Source organism: Cariama cristata, unplaced genomic scaffold (genome assembly GCF_000690535.1).
Source record: "Cariama cristata isolate BGI_N322 unplaced genomic scaffold, ASM69053v1 scaffold25451, whole genome shotgun sequence".
Classification (NCBI taxonomy): Eukaryota; Metazoa; Chordata; class Aves; order Cariamiformes; family Cariamidae; genus Cariama; species Cariama cristata.
The window spans coordinates 3,275-21,877 of record NW_009600222.1 but is presented as its reverse complement, the minus strand read 5'-3'; the positions used below and the strand labels follow the sequence as shown (position 1 = coordinate 21,877).

The following is an 18,603-nucleotide window of genomic DNA, read 5'->3' as shown; positions in this document are numbered from 1 at the left end:
CAGCATCTCTTTTGGGGAGAGGGTGGAACTGGATGAACATGGACTGACACAAAAGGCTTTTTACAGTAGGGTCTGCACAGCCAGACAAGATGGCCAATCTTTATAGCAGCAAGGTTCAAGCAGTTCCATCTACAAATTAATGCCAAAGAATGATGGGACAGTAACATAAGAGCAGTGGGGCCATCTGGTAACTCCAAAACTCTTCTCTGCACGCTCAGAAGATCACTTGTGTTTCTAAAAACCTGTATAGCTCTCCTTAGAGGTTTTTTTGTGGGGTGAGGTCATTGCTTATTTATGCTGTCTTCCCAAGTTCAATTTTCTTCTGGATGGCACGTGCTGAGTGATAGATCAAGGAGTCAATGAATCCTGCAACTAAAAGGAAAAAACAGATGGATTAAGCCAGACATGCCTCACAGAGAGAACAACTCCCAGGGGAAAAAAAAAAACAAACACAAACCCTTCTGTCAGTGGAAAGGAATTCCAGCTCCCCCAGACAGAAAACAGCTGCTGCTGCTCAGATATATGCCTCAGTAGGACAGACAAGATACAGCTTGCAGGGCAGAGGTGATCACGCTTCTCCAGAAAAAGTTTTCTCTTACAGAAGTATAAATGAGACAGGCTGAGTCACGTGTGTTCACTGATGAGTGAAGAGTTCGGAGAGGAACTTGATGCTGACAGCTTTATGCCATGTCCCTGCCCTGACCCCACTTCCCAAGGGCATGTTTCCCATTTCTTGCTCATTTCACAGTAACCTTAAAAGTACGCTACTCTACCCGATGCTGCCCTAGATGGATGCTCTTTATCGGAGACCGCAATGTTTACCCAAGGACACAAAGCAAAACAAACCGATGCCTTTAGTTCTTTCTGCAGTATTTTCCCCAAATCTCTGCAGCACTGAAGGAGCCTATTAATTCAGTGCTTGTTTGGGACCACAGAAAAGCTCATAACGGGTCTACTGCACCAGAAGTCCCAGACAACCCTGCATCCATCGAGGTGGTTTTCACAGGACAGGAACCCTGAGCTCCCGCCAGGGAGGGAACACAGGGAATTTTCAATGCCTTTATGAAGCTTCATGTTCTTTTTTTCTTTTATTCAGCTTCTCAATCTAAGGAATAAGTAAGCGATTACTTGGCCCTAGACAAAGACAGACGTTCCAATACATACGTAGAGTAGCAGCTAAAATGGGAACTGAGTCTTCTGTTTATTACTGTAGCATATGGAATTATTTGCCTTACTATCTGGTCTTCAAGTAATGCTTCAGATGACTGTCTTCTGTGGTTGTTTTGCCCTGAAATTATCTCTACTTGTGGAGTCAATTTGATGCTGTAACACAAAAACCGTTACACAGCTGATTTGATTTGTCTTCTAGAATACAGAGAATCTGAACATGGTGTATGGCAGCAAACACTATGGACTGGCTGTCAAACCTCATCAGTGCTACAGGGCACTTGCATTTGTCATGAAAATAATTTCTGAAAGCCCTTCCCTGACTCAACCATAGAAATGAGTATAGTCAAATTTATTACAGACAGACAACCTGCTTAACAGTATGAGGTTAATTGAGCATTGAGACACCTCAGGTGATGGGAAAACCTTGCAGAGGAAGGTATTATGTGATATAGGTATGTGATACAGGTGTTACATGATACAGCAGCTGGCTTCTCAGATCCAGTAAGATCTGCTGATCAGATCTCCAGGTTGGCCCATCACAGCTACATGAACATCTCTGACTATGTTTCAGAGTACCCTGTTTCAGCTGGAGTGCAAGGCTGGACCAAGGCCGGGCTCTGTCACACACACAGAGCTGAGCAGATACAGATTAGCTATTCCAGAAGCGAGCACTGAGAATGAAGTCCAGACACTCAAATGGCTCTGCAGGAACAGCCTCTCCTTACAGGATCCTGTCTAGCTGCGAGAGCTACTTTTAGTCCCTGCAGAGCCCTCACTGGAGCTCCTATGTCTGGGAACACAGTTTGAGACCTCTGAGATGGCTATGCCCATGGCGACCTGGGTGCACAGATTTTACTGGCTTTGGTTCCACATGAAAGCAACTATCTGCTTGCAGACCCAAGCTGGCCAAGAAAACAGTACAGATGCATTCATATGGTTATGTGAAAGACTGCATTATTTGAGAACAAAATATGCTGTAGAGCACCAAACTGAAATATTATGATAGGTCTACATCATAATGAAATATTTTATCACATGAAATGTTGTAATAGGTCTACATCATCTACAGCATCTTGAAAGCCTGCAGTGCTAGTTACAATCTAACGCCACTCCCACGGCTCTGCAGAACACGCTACATCCCCTCCTGAAGGCTGAAATCATCTCTCCTCATCAAACAAGGATTTATTAAGAGCCATGTGGACTTTAGAAAGAGTAAGATGGCAAATGTTTATACTTTAGAAAGAAAAAGGATTGAAAGGTGCAATACCTGTAAATATGCCTCCAACGATGGCACAAACTCCCGTGAGAAAGTGTGTAAACGACCTAGAATGAGGAAAAAATTTAAACCACCAGCATGAGTTTAGATACCAATATGTCAGGAAAGTAACAATTAACTAATAAAAATTAATTCATAATTCTCATAATGTTCATCATCACACACAAGTATGCATTATATAAATATCAATAGCTGACAATTAACAGATTTAACAATTAAATAACTCCCATTGCCTACAGAATGGAGTTTGTCACTGATACTTTTACTGAGCAGCTTTAAGTAGCATTAAAGCAGTGCGCTCTAATGAGTTCAATAGCAACACTAGAAGGTAACTACATTTATAAACCTAAAGGATGGACCTTTTAATCTCTAAGATTTTATCCATTCCTACCCAGACAGCAGGCTGCTGTACCACAAAAACTAAATCCCTAAGCACATGTTAATACATTTTAAGGTACAGACATTGGCTGTCCCTCATTATGACCCTAAAAGATTGGATAGCTACAACTCTTTCCATTCCCCTGCAATTACATGCCTGTGATTAACAGAGGAAAGAAGAAAGAGGTTCCACACTGACTACAACATGCAGAAAAGCTACAGCAAATGCAGAGTAAGTAACCAGGTCAGATCAGTACGGGTGCTGCTGTAGGTGCTGATAAGAGGGGTATGCTATACAAATCTAATCTTCCCATTAAAAAAAGACTTTGAGGAAATTAGTCTGAACTGAGAATCATTACATCAGACTTTGCTCACTGCACCAATCCTTCTCCATCTTGATACGGGATCAAAACGCTTCAGGTAATATCAGAAAAGCCCCAATCCCTTTCAGACATTCACATGGAGAGGAAGGGCATCTTCTCTCCACTGACTGGGAAGGGGCTTGGATGGCTTTCAGGCATTTGCACTGTCACGTCTAAGCGAGGATGGACTTTTAAGCTACGCAAAATGACAAAATCAATGGAGGGTGAATGAAATAGATTGAAACATCTCTTACCTGTGTTTCTCTGTCAGCTTCACCATCATGGGCGAAAGTTCATACAGCACAAATACACCAGGCAGACCCTGGTCTCCTAGTAGCCCGCTGGCTATCTTCTCATGTCGTGTAACCGAAAACTGGTTAGTCCTTACTACCTAGCAGGAAACAAACACAGCAAACGTTGTTTTGTTAACGAGGAATAGGAAAGGCTACTAAAACATGAATTCAGTGAACCGCATCAAGGTAGCCCTGCCCACTCACTTGCAGGGGGCATCACAGTGGTTACAAAGGGTCATAAAGAACATCACCAGGATCAAGTCTATTTTTACTACAGGCTACCAGTTAAAGTCCCAGCTAGCCCAAAGAATGAGTGATGCATTAGTCCCCAGGCTGGACTGTTTTGGTCTCTGCTGGCAAGTAATGGCATAAGCCGTCCCTCTCGATCTCAACCGCAAGTCCTATCATCCCTAAGAAGCTATCTGACACAGGTTATGACCCAAGCTGAGAAAGATACTATCCAGTTTCTTTACCAAATTCCACATTTGGGGGTTCCAAGCACTGAATTTATAACACAGCCCCTGGTATACATCTCGCAGCACATGTGGATCCATAGTTACCATCAGTATAAGCAGCATGGTCTGCATGGATTCCTCTCCTGGTGACTAACAAAAAGCAATGCTTTTGACAGGAAAAGTCCTTTGAAAACTGAACAACAGCTTTACAGTAGACTGCGAGATTTCATCAAGAGAAATAGAAGCCATGGTATACTGGGAGGTGGCCACAAGAATAGGGCTCCGATTAACAATCCTTTGTACTTCAGGAATTCGTCATCCGCAGAAACTGCAGAGGCATCCTGAATCCAAGCAGAATGAGCTTCAAACGTGGTCTGAAGGTTCTCCCAGTATTGCCTCACAGAGGTTAACTCCCATCCAACTTCCAGGAAAGAACAGATGGGTCCTCTCTCAGCAGGGGACTGAAGAAAGGGTGGTCCACATAAGGATTTATCACATGAGAACTGAGCCTTGCAAACAGTTCCAGTCTTTAGGGCAGATGAAGAAATACAAACTAACAGAATCCATTGGAAAGGTAGATGTAGAGTGCTCTGCCCACACTGCTCTAGGACAGCTTCACTTGAATGTTTGCATTGTATCAACTGTGGCTGTGTGGCTCCTCAGATTTGTGGTTCCTACACAGCCTCTGACATAATTAATAATCTGCCAGTGATTTACACTTCAGAGTGCCTAAAGCAACATGAAGGTTGTGCGGATGTGCAGCAGTATGTTGTTCTGATTGCAGGGATATGTGGTACAGGCCCAAGAGTGGCACGAGTTTGGGTGAAGAGCATGAGGTGGTAAGGGTTCCCAGTGTCGCGGGGTTTGCATGGCGTTGTAAAACTGCGTAGGACAAGGGAGTCAAATTCTGGCACAGTTTCATCCACAGGCAGATCAGTCCTTGTACTGAACAAGGCCCAGGACCACACTTGGGTTTGGTGTTAAAGCGAAGCTGGGCATGGACCACCTGTGCAGCGTACAGGATAGAGCACCAAAACCTGGGAGACAGCTAGGGAGCTAAGCCATCTCGTACGTGAATGTTCAGAGGTACCAGGGCACACGGCGCCTGTCTCTTCCTCACAGGGCTGGGCAAGTACACTAGGTAGAACTGGTGCTGAACTCTGCACAACAGTAGAGCTGCTGCCTCTGCTGCTGTTTTCTTTCCAAAAGAAACATAACAGCTTACATCATTCATTCTGCTGCCCTAAGACTATGGGGGCTCAAATAACGGTAACTGCCAGGTTTGGTTTGGTTTTTAAAAAGGGGCTCTCTGTAGCTCTTGAGATCCCCTGCAGAATGACGGCAATCAAAATAAACACTTCCAAACGAAGGAAAGAAATCACAGTCTTTCTGCTCCCTCAGGCTGGCTTCAGAAGAGAGTCTAAGTTTGTCTCCATTCTCAGGATCTTTGTCTCACCCAGGTATCTCCTCAGTAATTTGTTTATCCTACCTGTCCCAAAAGAAGGACATATTCTGAAAGTAGGGCTGGAAATCTAGCCACCCTATTCTGGAGGCTGAAGGAGTTATTAAATTGGAGACAAGCTGATCTTGGGTTATTCTCCAAAGAACATTTTTAGAATCTCCTTGCTGCTTTGACTTCTCCTCAGCATGCACTCTGAGGGAACATGATGAAAATGGCATGGTCACTTTGATCTGCCCACATGATGGAGAAGGCTGAAATCTGCTTCATCATTGCTGCAACATTACAGATAACATTACACCACAGAAATTGTTATTCTTGCTGGGGTGGTGATACAAAGAAAGTCAAACAGATTGCGTTGCTTCCACCAGAGTTCAGATATGGTCAGCATCAGAATATGAGGAGAAAGCCTGAAGACTTTCACTTGCCAAAGCAATAGGGGAAAAAAGGTACTTACTTCACCATCTACTTTCATATACACCGTGGGGACCACTTTGACAAAATACTGAAACATCATGGAAGCTATAAGCAAAGACAGAGAGACACAATTAATAACCGCTGAAGAGCCGGAAAGCTGAACTGACAGGTTAGGTATAGACACAAACTGGTTTTGTTCAACTTGTTAGGGAACATCTTTCTGCACAACATCTACTGGAGGTTTTCAAGGACAGTAAAGTTAATGTCTGACACGAGTTTTCCTTTTGCCGAAGTGAATCTTGTTCCTCTTCCAACCAAAACCAAAACTACTGGCATTTTGGTCTTGACTACATTGAAAACTGTCTACAAACCAGTTATATTGCTATGGTTTTTACCAGTACACCTTCCTGAAAATTCTTATTCTAGCACATGAAAACCTTTATATTTAACAGCATAGCCCTAAGAAAACATACTCAACTCTAAATGAGTATCCTGTATCAACTTCAAATAACACCACAGTTTATTCCTGTAGAAGCCTGGTTTTTATCAGGAGATGAAAAGGAAGATCTGGATCAGAGAAGAAAAAAAAATAGGAGGAGAACTCCTGCTGCTGCCTCAGACCAACCTGTTCCTTGAGTTCTCTTAAGGGTAATGGAAGGCAGGAGTCGCTTTGAAAACCTATTTTCTATGAAATTCCCTAGAGGAGAAGATTATTCATCCATTTCTACAGAAGTAATTCTCGTATATAATATCTTTAGCTGGTCTGCAATAAATGTAAATTTGACCTGCCATCTACTCCCATTTCTGTTCCAGAGCAGGTCTTCAGTCCTAATTCCTCAAGAATCTGCCAACTGCTTCTCCGAGGCCCAGGATGGAAAGCTTCAGCCTAGAGAGAATTTTACCAGCCAGCTACAGGCCCCCTTCTCAGAGTTTGTTACTTCACAGAAAAACTACAGCATCACAATCATATCGAGCATTATATCACCTTTTCATTTTTCTGTATTTTATTTTAAGCACCATCCTTTCATTTGGGTACAGGACTTAAAACCCATGGTGGAAAATTTAAAAGAATGGATTCAGGTAGGATTAAGAGTCCTAGCACCACCTCAAAGCAAACGACTGCCTTCTCCAAGCTTTGCTATATAACAGCATCCCATGTACCTGCAAAGACAAACTTGGCAGACTTCAGTGGATCAAAAAAAAAATCCCACTAATCTCTGCAGTGGCATATAAAGTGGTACGGTCAGGATCTTTCATGGAAACTGCACACAAGCAGGCTTGTATGAATAAACCAAGATTATAGTTTGAGCAGCAGTGGCATGAGGGGAGAATTGTCTTTCCTTCTCAAGCCAGCAAACTGGAGCTATCTAGAAAAGATCAGCAATATTTCAACTTCACTGCAGCTGTTCAGCTGTTACTCTCGGGTCAAAGTCAGGCAGACACCACAGCTCTCCAGTAACTACCAATTAGGCCTTTTTTCTCTATCCTGCATCTTCTGATTATCTCCTACTGCACACAGCAGCCAGACAGGGCTCTCCCTGAACAACCCCCGATGCAGGCATTTAATAATGATGTGCTGTACCTGCTGTTGTGCATCCATTAACACTGAAAAGAGAGATCTCTCAGAAAGGTCACAGAATCAAAACACATTGGCAGATTTGTTCCAGATGCATGAAGCCAGCTGTTCCAGGAAGAGCACAAGGTGGAGGAGTCCACGTTTCACACAACGCTGTCAGGGTTCTTGATAAAGACTGGGAACTTTGCTCACGTTCTAACACTTAGTAATACAGACACTTAAAAAGAGGTTTCTCTCAGCTGGCTTTTACCTTGTTCTGCAGTGACGTCCGTCCCATCCAGAGGGTTCACAATGCCCGGATAATCCCTTCCAAAGGAGAGATGTTTGATATAGTGCGTCATATTGATCTGAAATGGAAATGCTAGGAACTCAAACAACTGCACAGCATCCGAGGGGCAAGGTGAGGGGCCTGAAGTTAATTATTTGTCTATTTTTCTGAGTGTGGCTCTGGAACAGAGACAGGTCCTCCCTCACTCCATGCGTCCTAACAGTAAGCTCCAAAGCACTTGCTCTTCTTTTTTCTTCACAGGAGATTCCAAGATGTGAAATTTCTCCTCTTCCTGCAGGAAATCCCCAGATCCCAGTGCCCTTCTCTCCCATCTACCAAGCAGGCTCTCCCACCCACTCCTCTCCCTGCCATGGGAGCACCATGCTGCCAGCTCCCTCGGTGCAACAGCTATGGGTGTCATTTGCTTTCCTCCCAGCACGAGGGAAACTCCCAACAGATCCAGAAGCAGCTGTGAAAATGTCAACCTTAGAAAACTGGGAAGCACAGATGAAGGAGCAAGGCAGTCTGAGGAAGAGGGAGCGGGCTTGCCAAGTGACAGGCAGATGTGCCAGAACATACTTGGGAGCCCTGTGTGAAAGCAGATCCCTGAGCAGGTTCTGCTCAGACTCATAAAGCCAAATCCGGCCGGGATCAGCACACTAGGAGCTCAATGTGGCAAAGGGAGGGAAATCCAGAAGGAAAACAGACCCACAGAACCAGAACACTGTCTTGGCAACACTTACATTATCAAGTCCGAAGCTCTGCAGATCGTGAACTGTAATGGAAAAACAGTTTAACACTATCGTTCAGACTGTGGTAACAAGCACTTCTATTTACCTTCTTGTAGCTTATAAGGTAATTTCTATCTTTTTTCTATCTCATTTCTATCATGATCTAAAACAACAAGAAAATCGCCTGGGTTTCTCTCTTGCTTGCAGCAGGGCCTGTGACAGATACAACTGCTGCAATTCCCCTCCTGACATAGACTAGCCATTGCAAGAGTCCCTTTAATTTGGGGTTACTTCAGATAAGGTATTTCAGTCCTCATCTGAATGTATTCTTCATCTATAGCAAAAACAGGGGCAAGCAAGGAAAACTTCACTGTTCCCTCGGCCACCACCTCATACCCATACCTTCTCTACTGTAAAGCACAGAGGCACAACAGATTTAAACTAGCAACTGAGCAGAGCATGTGCCTTAATATCACATGCAACTGCCCTAAAGAAATCATCATCATCATCACCGTAGTAACTGTCAGCACCCTGCCTGTCAGCCTTGTTCCTGCTGCGCAGAGAACACAAAGGGAAAGGAAAAGTCTTTGCGGGGACAGCCTGAGCAGGGTATTTGCAAACCACTGGTGGGGCCAAGGGGACTGTCATCAGTGCTAGCATTTGGGGAATTTGGCCTGTCCTCTCTCTGCCCTTCCTGCATACAGCAATGTGGTGATGCCGGCAGCACCACGCACCCCCAGAAGGGATCTGGCAAAGATACGGGCAATGAGAGGCAACGGGTATCTTGTGGCTGGCTACTTCAATTACTTTATGCAGTGCCAGAAGCATCAGTCTCAGGATAAAAATATAACCTACCACTCCATTTCAGTATTGCTTCTGCCAGGTTTATCCAAAGTCACACAATGATCTTAAAGTAGCCAGAGGCTGTGGTGCATTTTAACAGGCAAATTCACATGCTCAGGAAGTCAGACCTCACCTTTCATCTTAGCAAAGAAAAACACACTTCAGAAACCGTGGGCTATTATTTTAGGAGTTGACAGAGTCAGATCACCAAGTGCTTCTACATTATTAACAAAGATTAGGTACGTTGCTCCCTTGAAGGGTTTCTGACCTACAGCCTAGCACAAGGCAGGCTGCAAAGCTAAAGAACTGATTTGAACAGGCCTCTCCTTTAAAACATTTGTTTAACATGACTGTGCTTGGAACTCATTTTTTTCCCGTTACTGTCTTCCAGTAAAACACCAGAAGCTTTACTTGTATTACAAGAGCTCACTTGGCTTTTAGAAAGAAATGTCTACTACAAGTTTGGAAACAGATGCGAAATGGTGGGTGGGGAAAGGCAAGAAAGGAGAAGGCGCCTTGGGATTATGCTGCGGTTTTTCTGAATTGTTACCAGCACCCCCCCGTTTCAGGCTGCAGTACTATTTGCACTTAAGTCAAGAGTTAAGTGGCTTAGCTGTCAGTCAAGTGTCAAGTCCCGCTGCCTTTCATACAGACACCAGCAGGCTAAGCTTCAGTTAACAACAAAGTTCTACAGAGATCCTGGCTCTGGTGGATCTGCATTTAAACTTGACCCACTGCCAAAGGAATAAAACAGTCTTTGTCCCCCCGTCTTCCTGCTCATTCCTGTCCCACCCTCCTTTCGGTCCCGAGCCACATCACAGACCGTAACGGGCTGAAGCGTAAGGATCGCTTTATGTGAGGCTCTTCTTCCAGGCAGAGCAGCTCCAAAGGAAGGTCGGTGTCAGAGCTGACCCAGCACTGGTGCCGGCGTGGGGCAGCGATGCAGCGGGAGGGACAGGGGTGCTCCTCCTGGGAGCTGTGCTCCCAGAACCCTCCGCAGGACCATGGTGCTCGTCAGCTGGAACACTTGGGGAGTCACATTTGCTAGCATGGAAGTGGGAGCCCAGTACTAGTAGGGCTGACAAGTCTTACAGTAACTGCACAGTACCAGAGAGACTGAAGGGCAGCACTTGAGAAAGACCAGCCATTAACTAGCCTGCTACACTAGATTTACATCACGCATGACCCACGTTAACAGTTATGGCTATCCAAAACAAAATTTCTCCACAGTGCTCTGCCACGCCTTCCACAGATAAAACACCAATTCATTAGTTTCTGTAAAACTCCTCTCCAATCAATGATTTACAACTCTGCGGAAAAGCCTGATTGATACCTTCAGTTTCTAAAACAGTCTGCCACCAGACCACAGGTTTATTTATCTTTGATCACTCAGGATTATGCTAAGCACACATGTATATGCTCCAGGTCACAGCTCAGGTTGCCTAGCTAGGTAAAATAGAGAGACCTGTCAATCACCTGAAGTTTGTCCAAAAGTCCGTCTGGTTTTATGGAACCTAGTTTTCTTCACTGTTTTAGTAACACAGCTTTAAGAACTGCTGTCTATCTGAAGACTTCTCCCCATCTTGCATTTCTGGCCTCAACAGCCACAAAGCCTCTGTAGACGCCGAAATTCAGTCCTTTACCTGTAGAACAGGGTTAACAGCACTTACTGCTTCTCCGGGCTCTGTCAATAAACACATTAAGACTGCAAGAAATCCAAGACACAGCTACCCAAACATGTTGCTCCAAGGTGAGCTAGGACACCTGTTTTCAAACTGGGCATGACTTTTCTGGAGGAAAAGCACAGCGGCAGGCAGATGATGAGTGGCAGAAGGATGCATCGTGAAGAGGGGATTGAGGCAGGGAGCAACACGGAAAATGTTGCAGCGAGGGGAGGGAGGGAGCAAAGCCGAGAGCCTGAGCCCTCTACCAGATGTTACTGAGTGGAAACATCACATCTCAACCTGTAATCACCATGACTACCCTTAAAAAAATCCCATGGCTCACAAACCCTCGGAAAACCTCCTACGAGTATTCTGAGATTAGCAGGCTTGGTTCCTGAATTCCCAGGAGAAATTCTGCATCCTACTGTACAAATGAGATTAAATGAGATAATTATCCCATCTGACTTCAAAAGGCAGAAGCCTCTCCAGCGTGTCACCATGTCTCCCTCAATTACATTATCTGCACAGAGCAAATAATAATCTGCCAAAACATTAACTCCAACACTGATATATTAAAATCATTTAAGACCAAGGTTCTCAACCTCTTCCATCTGGTGACCTCATTTACTGTGGGATTCACAGGGAGTGTTGTGAGTGACCTTGAACAATTCAACATAGCCTTAAAGGACACAGAATGAGAAAGCAAGTAATGAAGCAAGCGCAGAAAGGGAGCTGAAGATAAAAATGTTTTGAAGCACAGATGTGAGACCGAAACTGGAAGACGTGTGTCTTGATTAACAGCACCAATTAAAAGCTTAGCTGCGGCGCGTGGACAGCAGGGGTTAACCAATCCATGAACAAACTAGAGTGCGTGGACAGCTAGTGAATCTATATAAGCACAAACTTGTAAACAATAAAGGTCTTTGGTTTTACCCGCGCCAGAGTCCGTGAATCAGTCCCTACAATTTACCACAGAAAAACGACCTGGGATGGCTCTCCTTTTAGCTTTCAGGAAATCTTCCCAAGTATCCCAGCCTAGATCAATAGCTCCTCTCAAAGGAGATGTACGGGCACAGCAAACAATAGAAATTGCGTTAGTTCTGTAATAAACAGTTTGGGGGGGAAAAAAAAAAAAAGGATACAGCAACACTTACTCTCAAGAGCATGCACTGCAAAAACGAGCACAGTGGGAGAGAAAAGAAATATTCAGAGCCTTACAATGAAAAGATACAGAGATTCAGATAGAGCAGCATTTAGAACTCGGAGCAAAAAGGTGAAGAGAAACAGCTTTGCTGGTGTGCTTTCTAGGCTGTATAAAATGACTCTCTAGCTAGCCAAAGCCCTGATGTATGGACAAGCAAGCATTTAAAGTATAACAGAAACAAAAATCCAGGAATTAATCCCGAAAAGGAAAAATACTGTGGGATGTCCATATACGTTAAGTGAGCTCTAAAGTAGCATGCCAGATAACAATGTTGGTTATCTTTAGATTCCTTTTCAGTCTGAAGGCAACAGAAAGGTCATTTTAGGAGCAACCAAAACTATCTGGAAGTGCACTCAAGACTTACATTCACAACACATTAACCCTCGAAGCTGGGTAACAAGTGTTTGTTCTTAATCCATCCTGTGCTTCTCTCCTCACCCCTGATGCACGGAGAAGGCAGCAAACCATGAGGTTGGTTTTGTTCATTCTGTTGCAAGATCCCAACACAGGTGAATACCCAGAAGGATGGCGGGCAGAGGAAATGTATGTTTGGGCGGCATATCTCAAAGGAGGCTAAGTAACCTCCTTTTTTCTTTGTTTTGAAAGACTGTTCACAAATATTCAACACTATTCATGACTAACCAATAACTGTCATAGACTTACACGGGACGGGCCTCTGAATCCTTCACACAGCAATTTTGGTCCACTTTGCGACATGCTACATCCCTGGTGCTGCTTCTGCAACAGCATGGGATTTGGTAAGGAGAAGGTATGGAAGGTACGGAGAGCCTCCCGATGGGTGCTTGACAAACGTTAGGCATTCCCACCAACCAGCACGACTTGAGCTCTGATGGATTATAGTCCAGTGACAGATGGAAATGTCACGATTGTGGTCTCCAAAACAGACTTGCTATAACTTGAGCACAGTTTGTCCATCTGCACAGAAATGGGCAAGACCTTGCGCCTTTCAGCACCAAGACAACCAAACTCTGAAAGCAGTTTACCAGCTTAAAAAAGAAGCTCCTTAGCAATGCTGAGAATGAAATAAGAATCTCAAGATCCAGTATTCAGTTTGGGGCTGAAAATGGTTAATTCCCTGGCAGACACTGCTTTGCGACACAAGTCAGAATGAGCTCACACAAACACCCTCTATGGAAGGAATACTCTACAGGTGACCAACGAGAGGATATGGGTCTGCTCCACACTGAAATGTTGTCCTCGACTGATGGAGACTGAGTCCCACATTACTTTTTTTCCAAGAATGTTGATGGGCAGGAGAAGAGCTCAATGGAGGAGGAAGGAGGAAGTTCCTCATCAAAGGAGATGAAGAACTGGTATCTGTGGAAGTCCTGTGCAATAGTACCAGCCCCACAACTCGTAGGGCTCCAGAAACGGAACAGAGGAAGAGGCTGTAGTCTCTGCAGAAAAAAGAATTAGGTGTCACTTGCCCTCGGTTGCCAGTGAGAAGATGCCTAAAACATCGTTAACAACATTGTAGAAAGTTACTTATTAAAGATAAATTAATTGAGCACTGACGTTAAGAGAACCTAATTGATCACTGACATTATAGGCAGTTACTTATTAAACAGAAACTAATTCAACAAATCGTTTAGAGGACAGAGAGCATATCCACAAGGCCTATAATAAATCACTGATATGTTGAAAAGGACCCAACAATCTTCAAACCTCCCCTTGCCACATCTACAAGGCTAAACTGCGCAAACTCAAGACGAGGTCACCCAGCCGACACCAGAGGACGACCACCAGGGGTCTTAAAAGACCCCAGAAGACCCTTCCCACAATTAACTGCACATGCCCAAAGGAGAGGCACCATATGTAAATGATTTCAGGGAAAAGTAATGAATATACATCTTAATTCCGGGAATTACAATGGATATGTAATCAATTGTATCTATATAATCTGTTCAGAGTAACAGTTGGGTATGCATGTTAGGTGGAACGATCCCCCATGCATCCAGTGATGCAATAAAGAGAATGCCTGCTTCTTAATACTACATTGGTGTTAAGAGGTTTATTCCTGATTTCGGTGACAACATGACAACAAGTCTTCAGTTAAAGACTGTATGTCCTTTCGCAATTCAGCGTTCAAAACATTAAAAAGTAGGTAAAGTAAGAGAGGCTATTAGGGGTCATCCATAGTGTCCAAGGATGCCTTCAAATAGGCTTTGGCTAAACCCTCCCTTAAGTACATAGGCAGAACATTAATGAAGATGCACAACCGACCAGTGAATTTCTGCTCTTAGAGAGCTAACAAAGCTTTGCACGTTTCTAGGCAAAGCTCGGCAACTCTGAGTAGGTAGCTCCTTTTCCAAAACCATCCTTGTCTCAAAGAGCAGCTTGCTTGGGTTTTTTCCTTCCACAATTATCACCACAAATGGTAATGACAAAAATAGTGCTTTCAGAGAGAACTTTGTTACTCCAGTTGACCACGTAGGGTGTAAGAAAACCACAACATTCAGACCACATACACAACTGCTTCACCCACAGAAATCGTCACAGTCATCGAGAGTGTGTCTTTAGGACAGAGAATGTCCTGAATGTTGTCATCAGCATCAGCTTCTTTCCTAGGGAACTGAAGGAATCTAATGATACATTTTACGGGATCCTGAAAAGCTCTCTGGCTGTCAATAAAGCATGGTGGGCAATGTCCTCCCGAAAAAATAGTGATGATGGCACCTCAGCAACAGAATGGTCCAAAGATAACCTAAAGGATGAATGAGAGGTCTCAGCTTCCCCTTGACTAGAAGAAATACGGCAAGGAAGAAGGAAGTGATACGACAATCACCTCTCTCCTGAGGAACCTATCATTAAGGCCTCTCCCGCATGCTGGAAACTTGCTGCCAACCACCGCAGCTGAAGATGGCTGCTACTGTACAGGTATGCACAGAAATGGAAGCAGTGCCTGAACCACAAATCTCAGGAGGTTAAAAATCTAGATCATTCAATCATTCCTATTTTCTCTGGGACAGGAAGGAAAGAGAGAAGGTGTGAACTGCTGCAAAGAGAAGAGCTACGATATCCAGAATCACAAACACAGGCACAGCTGGTAGCCGAGGCTGTCCTTAGAGAGGCACAAGTGAAAGAGAACGTCACAAAAACCTGCTGCACCCTGCATAAACTGAACATAAAAATCTCAGTTTAGGATTCAAAGCCTGTGGAGCAGACAATAGCGAAGCAAGCCCAATCTCAGCCAGTACCAAATGAATAAGCAGGGTTTGAGGCTGTGCTGCTCGGAACAGAAGACTGTAAATATCAAGAATGTTTGACTCCGGTTTTCCCTTGATGCAAAAGAGCCAGGACTACTAGTTTCAGTGCCAAAAAGTCTGCTTTGGAGGTGCTTCAGTCCTCCTCATGACCTCCTTCAATCCTCCTCCTAATGACCTGGGATTTCTCAGTATAACTGTACCACAGATGAGCCGAGGAACAAGACCAGACCATTTGCAGCTGGCATGACATTCAGGAGTAGGAGGACCTTCTCTGACACTGAAGAGGAAGTATCAAGGTACAGGCTTAAAGCGACCAGTTTTCAATGCTTCCAATAACTTGGGATGAAAATCAGCATCACTGCTTGCTTCAAAAGCAAATTCCCAAAGTTTCAGCTCAGATTCTCCAGGAACACAGCATGCGAAGGACAGGCAGACAGAGCGAGCACCTGTCCAAGAAGTACAAGCAGTATATTTACACACTAGCTAAAGGCTAATCAACTATTATAGATGGTACAAAGGCATAAGATCAGCCGTGTCAATTCGACGACCTGAGATGAGGAATGGTTAGCAACATACACTAAAACATTTAGTAATGCTGAAAACTAAGACAAAATATGAACAAAGTCTATGCTGCGCAAACAGGTCTAGCAACAACGTGCTCAGCCTCCAACAGTCAGCTGAAAAGAACATGGTACCTCCTTACTCATGAACCAGTCAAGATGGAAAGCACAGTAGAAGTTTGTCTTTTATAGATATGATGGGGGTCAAACTTTATCAATTCCTGAGTCTTCCAGTTAGGTACACTGGAAATGTGAAGATGGATGGATAAAAACTGCATTAATCCAGCAGAGCTGGACCTTTCTCTTCAGTTACCTAATGACAGAAAACCACCCTCCCTCAATTTCCAAATTACATTTCCTTCCGGGCCTGGGGATTAGGGATTATGAGAAACCAAAAGGAATGCAAAGTCCTATTTAATGACTTTGCAGAACAGCTTTCATCTAGGTTGGGTACATACGTATAAATAGGGAACCAACAGCAAAAGAACATGAGAACAAAGGTTACATACAAGCATAGAAAAACATCCATGCAAACAACAACAATGGAAGCAAAATCATCTCGCCTGGATTTAACATTCACATAGGTAGAAACAAAACAGGCAAAATAACTATTTTTCTTACAAGTGGACAAACTTGTTGGGTTTTTTGTTTTGGTTTTTGTTTGTTTGAACACAGTTTTAGTTTTTCAGCACTTGCACTGTTTCTGGTTCCTTCAGACACATGAATATTGCATACAGACAGGAAGGAGAACTTGTGTTAAAACAAGTGAAATGTCCAACACTCACTTTGCAAAAAAATTTATTATCAGGAGACAATCAGAGGTCCTTTGGGCATAAAGATTACCATGGTATAAAGATATTTAAGAAGTAGGTCTGGGGTCACATAAGATTTGGGTAATGCATTTTTCTGAGAAAGTTTGAGAACTTAGAGGCTTGATTTTCTTATGAAAAACCCTCAGGACATTTATAATGCCAAACACAAGTGAAATACAGTTTGAATCTATTTCAGTAGATGTTATCCTGTGGTAAGATAATGCACTTGCATCTCTTAAGAGCACTAGATTCGTAGGCTACCTACTTCAAAACTTTGATTCCTGTTAGTCAATATATGTGTCTGCATTAATACATATCTGTACCACACTGTCAATAAATAACTCAGGATCACCAAATGGGATTGTAACTAATAAAACCTGATAATCAGTAAACTCGTAAGATGGCACCTTTCATTAGGCTTGCCCACTCACACAGTATTAAAAAATAAAAAAAAAAGTAATAATTGGAGAGCAATTGCTGATAATTTGATTTTGGTGGCTACTCATTAGCATTCTCCTAATTACGAAAGTAACTGAATTTAGGCTGCCATATTTAGCTAATGTTAGCAAACTTGAATGTAATTTCAATCTTTTTTCCTAGTCTAAACAAGGACCTCTGATCTTCTCCATCTTAAAGGAAGGATTTCTGCCAAGCCAAAGACAAAGAATCAAGGTTCACGGATGTGAGGAATGGGATAAACTCCTCTGAGCAAGGTCACTCTCTGCCTTTTACCTGTATTCCGCTCACATTCACCGGGTGCTCTCAAACCCCAGCTTATGTTGAGTTTCAGAATCTATAAAGTATTATTTAATGCAAATTATTTCTGAAGACAAAATATGAGTATGCAAGAACAAAAACAGAGGCAAGGAGAGAGAACAGTGTATGCAAAAGGAAGCCCAAACAGGAAATGAATAATCCCTGGAAAGTAAGACTTCTTCTGGGCCACATCTAGCCTAGGGCACCTACTCAAACAAAAGGCCATAAAGCTACACACAGTTAAAGCTAACAGAACAAAACAGAAATAAAATGGCACCTTCAGCAGTGCTGGTTCTGTTTCATGTGCATGTTAGTCCTGCGTCTCCTCTTCGTACTCTGCTTTCTGAAAAGAGCAATTTCAACTTGCTTCTACCCAGGAGAGAAGTTACGGTTTTGAAGTTTTTACACCAAGCACACGACAAAAGTTCAGAAGCGAAGGTCAGGACTACATTTACAGTCAGATTTAAGAAGTGCTTCTGAACAGGACCCTTTGCACTGTCATGAAGATGCCTGTGCAGATTCCCTATTAAACAACAGTAACTCTCAGGAGAAGGACAGAGTAACAGTGTAAGGAACAAAAGATGATGTGCTAGCTCCGGTATTTGAATAGCCCCCAAAAAAGAAAGTATGGGCTCAGGTCTAACCATCAGCTGTAAAAATGTGGTATGGCTATGCTGACACGAGGCAAGGAGAATGGTGCAATGGGAAGAACTTTCCATAACACTGACATTCTTCTTCACCCCCTGATTCTCTACTGATTCAAATCGGTAGGGAAGAGAAGGCAATAGCAAAAATACTGTCAGTTATAACAGTTTTGTATCAAATAGGCCTAGTAAAATTATTATTTTAATTGGATGGTTAATGTGGGTTTTGACAATAACCATTTGGAATATTCAGATTTCTCTTAGACATTCAACTTTATCGTGCATGACATTCTGTTAAGTATTATTAATAGGACCGAGCATTAAAGTAGATCTTCTTAAATGGATCAAAAATCACACGCTCCTAAGTTCTTGTGTGGAATTATGATCCAAATGAGATCTTTCCAGGGGAGCTCTGGAAATACCCCACAGAGTTCTGTCCTCTGATTAATACTAGTCAAGTTCTTTATCTGTAATTAAAGGAGGGCGGGGGGGGGGATTATTCATCATT

The 18,603-nt window shown here is 43.3% G+C and overlaps 1 protein-coding gene across 1 annotated transcript in view; it reads right to left on the bottom strand.

The window, feature by feature from the left end:
- Window positions 1–292: 292 nt before the first annotated feature.
- The window catches only part of LOC104169141 (endoplasmic reticulum-Golgi intermediate compartment protein 3), a gene marked incomplete at its 5' end in the record, with an annotated part of 21,249 nt that continues 2,938 nt past the window's right edge, over window positions 293–18,603 (bottom strand). The window contains 6 exons of the mRNA XM_009709964.1: window positions 293–372; window positions 2,438–2,493; window positions 3,441–3,577; window positions 5,851–5,915; window positions 7,637–7,733; window positions 8,398–8,429. Coding sequence (XP_009708266.1) covers window positions 293–372; window positions 2,438–2,493; window positions 3,441–3,577; window positions 5,851–5,915; window positions 7,637–7,733; window positions 8,398–8,429 — 467 coding nt within the window. The remainder of the gene's footprint in view (window positions 373–2,437; window positions 2,494–3,440; window positions 3,578–5,850; window positions 5,916–7,636; window positions 7,734–8,397; window positions 8,430–18,603) is intronic.